The 4,909-nt window shown below is 44.1% G+C and overlaps 1 protein-coding gene across 1 annotated transcript; it reads left to right on the top strand.

The window, feature by feature from the left end:
• Positions 1-278: 278 nt before the first annotated feature.
• On the top strand, positions 279-4,759 carry LOC119570019 (protein disulfide-isomerase-like). The gene is given in 9 exon segments (XM_037917941.1): positions 279-432; positions 435-494; positions 497-532; positions 1,993-2,073; positions 2,076-2,770; positions 2,930-3,106; positions 3,355-3,600; positions 3,929-4,021; positions 4,628-4,759. Coding segments are annotated over 9 exon segments (1,581 nt in total). The 5' UTR covers positions 279-293; the 3' UTR covers positions 4,682-4,759.
• Positions 4,760-4,909: the final 150 nt, after the last annotated feature.

Below are 4,909 nucleotides of genomic sequence, written 5' to 3'. Positions count from 1 at the left end.
GTTTGAACTCCCGGCACCGGCCATGGGGTCCCACAATGCACCACTTTCTCCTGACACATTGCAGTGACGTCATTCACATGCCAAGGGCCGCTAACTGATTAATTCATGTGTCGCGTTACTTTATCCTAAATTTGGCTCCGAAGGTGGAATAATACGATGGTCTGTGCACTCAGATTCAGTTCTAATAATCTCCCACGGGGGATGGAAATAGAAGAGAGGACGCGTGGTCCCTGCCGAAAGGAGAAGAAAATGCCGGTGTGTAATAGACGGCGCAGTAACGTCGGGCTCCACCAATGGCGATCGCACACGACGGGCCACGTCTGCGCCTTCTGTTGCCTCTCACAGCTCTCGGCCAGTCTGTGACGAGAACTAGAACGATGAGGGTGGGAGCAACCGTCGCCGCCATCCTTGTGGCTTCCTTGGTCGCCTCTGTAGGGGTGACCAGATCGCCAAAGAAGAGGGGGTGTTGGTGTTGAAGACGGAGAATTTCAAGAAGCGATAGAAGATAACGAATTTATCCTGGTCGAGTTCTGTGAGTATATCTGATCGCTGTTAAATCTTTACTCTTTTTTTCAAATTGGTATTGCCGACCGGCCAGATGTGTCCGGGTGTGCGTGTGTTTTTCTTAACGAGAGCAGAATGACTCGCATGCTGTCACGTATTAGTTGCCAAGATCGAGATGGCAGGAGGCTGCGCATTTAAACTCGTTCGCGATCTCTTATTTAACGCTTTAAAACTGACAGTCGAAACATATGGAGTATGCCCTTCCCTCCCAAGTCGCAGTACCTCTTTCGGAAGGTGACAGCTGTGCATTTGTTCACAAGTCTGCCTCATTATGCATTTAAGCAGCGGGAGGGGCGAGCCGCTTCCTCACGTGCAGGAGGAAGCGGCGTCTCGATCCCGAAGGAGGTGGGCGGGGTGACGTGGCACGGCCCAGGCACAAGCACGGCCACCGGTCTCCACTCCGGCGTGCACGTCAGCCAGCCCAGCATCATTTTTGTCTTGCAGTTAGTCGGTGGCGGGCAGAGCCTCTCGGAACGTTATGGGATGATATGCGCGCTGGAATGGGCATTTTCTTGCGCTAAAGGGTTCTGAATGGCGTCCGTCCATTAGCGGAGCACTCAGACCTGTTGGGTTAATTCGGCACGCCTTGCACGTAGTCATTGAGGAGTGCAATTACTCTCCTCCCCCCTGACTTGGCCCACGTATACCCGGCGAAACATCATAACGAAGATTTTTTTCGCAGTCGGATCTTGTTGTATATTAAAACATTTGCTTCAATATTGCAATCCTCCGTTCAGATTTTCGGAAAAATCGAAACCTCTTTAATGCGGCAACCAAGTTTTTTTTTTTTTTTTTTTTTTTGTTTTTTAATAAGCACACGTGTAGGGCCGCGATGCCAAATGTGTAGGTAGAATAACCGGGGTTTAAACTCCTGCTGAAGTTCACGGTCATTGTTGCGTGGAGGCGGCAAGCCCTCGGGCCTGATCGCGGGGGCGACGGAGCTCGCTTTGGAAACGGTGATGGAAACGGGTTTTCCGATGGTGCTCCGGTAATGACCGCACTATCCCGTAAGTGAACGATCTCCATATGCCTCGTTATCGAAATTGAGGAGCGCCGAATCTCCGATGACCGGATTCGGCACCGGGAAAGCGAGGCAAGGGGTGTAGGTGGTGGAAAGGACTCGGTGAAGGGAGGCGGCGATGGGATCGCCTTGCGGTGTGAACGACCGCCACCTCACGCTGCCATGCCTCGCTTCGCACACCTCGCCAAGGGATGGCGGACCGTTAACAAGTGACATGTGCGGATGGGAATGACGGAAGCGGAGTTAAAGGATGTTGACACATGGGAGTTTGTGTAAAGCTATGCCATATGTTGCCACTGTACATTTCATTCTTCTCCTTAGGACCTGGTCAAAGGATTGATGGGGAAACTTAAACATTAATGATTATGTAATAGAAAGTTTTTATTTATTATTATTATTTTTTTCAGATGCACCATGGTGTGGACACTGCAAGGCTCTTGCCCCAGAATATGCCAAGGCAGCTCAAAAGCTTGAAGAAATGGGATCTGCTATGCACTGGGCAAAGTTGATGCCACAGAGGAAACCGAACTTGCTGAAGAGCATGGTGTCCGAGGTTACCCCACCCTCAAGTTCTTCCGTTCTGGCAAATCTGTCGACTATGGTGGTGGTCGTCAGGCTGACGATATTGTCAACTGGCTCTTGAAGAAAACTGGTCCACCTGCAAAGCCTTTGGCTACTGTAGATGATGCTAAGGCCTTTATTGCTGAAAAGCCTGTTGTCATTATTGGTTTCTTCAAGGACCAGCAGTCTGATGCTGCCAAGCAGTTCTTGGCTGCTGCTTCAGCCACTGATGACCATCCATTTGGAATTACCTCAGAGGAAGCTTTGTTCACTGAGTATGGATTGAGTGCTGATGGTATCATTCTCTTCAAGGACTTCGATGAAGGCAAGAATGTGTATGAGGGTGAGGTGACTGAGGATGGTGTATCCAAGTTTGTTGCTGCAAACTCTCTACCTCTTGTTGTGGACTTCAACCATGAGACTGCATCAAAGATCTTTGGTGGTGACATCAAGTCCCATCTCCTTATTTTCCTGTCAAAGGAAGCTGGACATTATGATACTCACCTGAGTGCTGCCACTGCTGCTGCTAAGGGCTTCAAGGGAGAAGTTCTCTTTGTGACCATTAACACAGATGAGGAGGATCACTCTCGCATCCTTGAATTCTTCGGCATGAAGAAGGATGAAGTAAGTATTTTGAATGTTTCATGTATGAATGCTTTATGTAAATATTTTTGGTGAATGCCATTCCATATAGTCACTAATTCAGGGAAGTCATTTTATAGGTATAGACCAACTTTCGCTTTACAAAACTTGAGCAATTAAGTAACCAACATGGTTTTGCAGATCCCAGGCCTCCGTATTATCAAGTTGGAGGAAGATATGGCCAAGTACAAGCCTGATACTTATGACCTCAGCGAGAGTGGGCTTACCGGCTTCGTCAAGAGTTTCCTTGATGGAAAGCTGAAGCAGCACCTTCTGTCTCAGGATCTGCCAGAAGACTGGGATAAAGAGCCAGTCAAGGTAATATCTTTTTCAAGATAGATGTTTGCAATATGGAACTGGATAGATGCATTTGGTATTAAAAGTAATCAGTTTGAACATGTGTGAACAAGTAATAGATGGTGTATATTTTGTGGATTTGGTTTTGTGGTAACTAGGAGTCAACATGAAAAAGATTTCGGAGTTGTCATTTTACAAATATAAAGGTTGAAAAAACAAACTCAATGGCCAAATGAAATTGGGGAATATAATATAATTGAACTACTCAGGTTCTGGTGTCCTCCAACTTCGATGAAGTTGCCTTGAACAAGGAGAAGGATGTCCTTGTAGAGTTCTATGCACCATGGTGTGGACACTGCAAACAGCTGGCACCTATCTATGATCAGCTAGGTGAAAAATACAAGGACCACGATACTATTGTTGTGGCGAAAATGGATGCTACAGTCAATGAGCTTGAGCATACGAAGATTCAGTCCTTCCCAACCTTAAAACTTTACAAGAAGGAAACTAATGAGGTAAGGAGTGGTGTCTGTAACCTTGGATACTTTCCATTTTTATCATAGTAAATCATGTGATTTGATTGGAATATGTAATATTTAATTTTGAATTTCAGATTTTGAAATGCCCTACTTTTGCCATAGAATTATCCTGCTTTTGGAAAATACATTTCTATTTGATAGAAATGGTAAAAGTGAAAATAGCTTCCATCACCTAAAAAAAAAAAAAAAAAAATGGGTCTCATGATTCACTTGCGGTACTTGATTTTTAAAGACCTCTTTACTAATAATGTTCCTATTTGCAGGATTTATCATTATAGTTGATATTTAATGGCTATTTATTTAGGTTGTTGAATACAATGGAGAACGCACATTGGCTGGAATGTCCAAATTTTTGGAAACTGATGGGGTTTATGGCCAAGCGCCACCTGAGGATGAGGTAGGAATTGATGCAAGAGCCAAAATGCATTCCATGAGGGCTGTTTTGTAGCTACTGCGTCACCTGCTGCACTTACTCCTTTAACGAAACCTAACATTTTGACCCATCTTGTGCAGATTGGGCAGTCGATGCCAAGCACTTGATTCTTAATGTTTGGTATCGTTTTTAGAAGTAACTTTTGCTGACTTTCATGCAGACTTAACACTCCTTGACCCTTTTTATAGGTTGTAGATTACAATGGAGCCGGACTTTGGAGGCCCTCGGTGATTTCCTTGAGGGCAAGACTGTGGATGATCAGGTACTTTGACATAGCTCCTTTCTAAAATTCTATTGCATGTTCTTTATGGTAATAGTAGCCATTCCAGGGTTGTAGGATTTGTACCAAAAAAGAATGTAGATTACCATGAATTGGAACCGTGTATCAAATTAACAAATATTAAGAGCGTGATTCTTTCTTCCTCTGAGCTTTCCTGCACTTAGTTTGAACTCTCGCTTTTTGCCCAAATGAAAATGCTTTGCAAAGTTTTTTGGATAATTAATGAAATATTGATATAATAGGAATGGAATATGGTTTTCAAGCCAAATTAATTTTATTTTTACTTTCAGGACGATGAGGAGACTGATGAGGATGGTGATGTGCCAGCAAAGGATGAACTTTAAAGAGGTTGAAAAGTTGTTTTATGCGAGATAAATTGCTTTTGGTCCTAGCAGTATGACTACAAGAAAGGTTAAATTTCTGGATCCATGAAAAATCGTCGAATAGGGAAAGTAGTCGGTTTGAATGCTGGGATCAGTGCTATAAAAAAAATTTAGGTACTTATATCAAGTATTGACATCAAGTATTAACATCAGTGTACTTCTGTAGTGTTCAGTCAATTTGTTCGAAGT

The sequence above is a fragment of the Penaeus monodon genome, unplaced genomic scaffold (genome assembly GCF_015228065.2).
Source record: "Penaeus monodon isolate SGIC_2016 unplaced genomic scaffold, NSTDA_Pmon_1 PmonScaffold_20881, whole genome shotgun sequence".
NCBI classification, from domain to species: Eukaryota; Metazoa; Arthropoda; class Malacostraca; order Decapoda; family Penaeidae; genus Penaeus; species Penaeus monodon.
The sequence above is the reverse complement of the archived record's forward strand: the minus strand, read 5'-3'. Positions and strand labels throughout refer to the sequence as shown.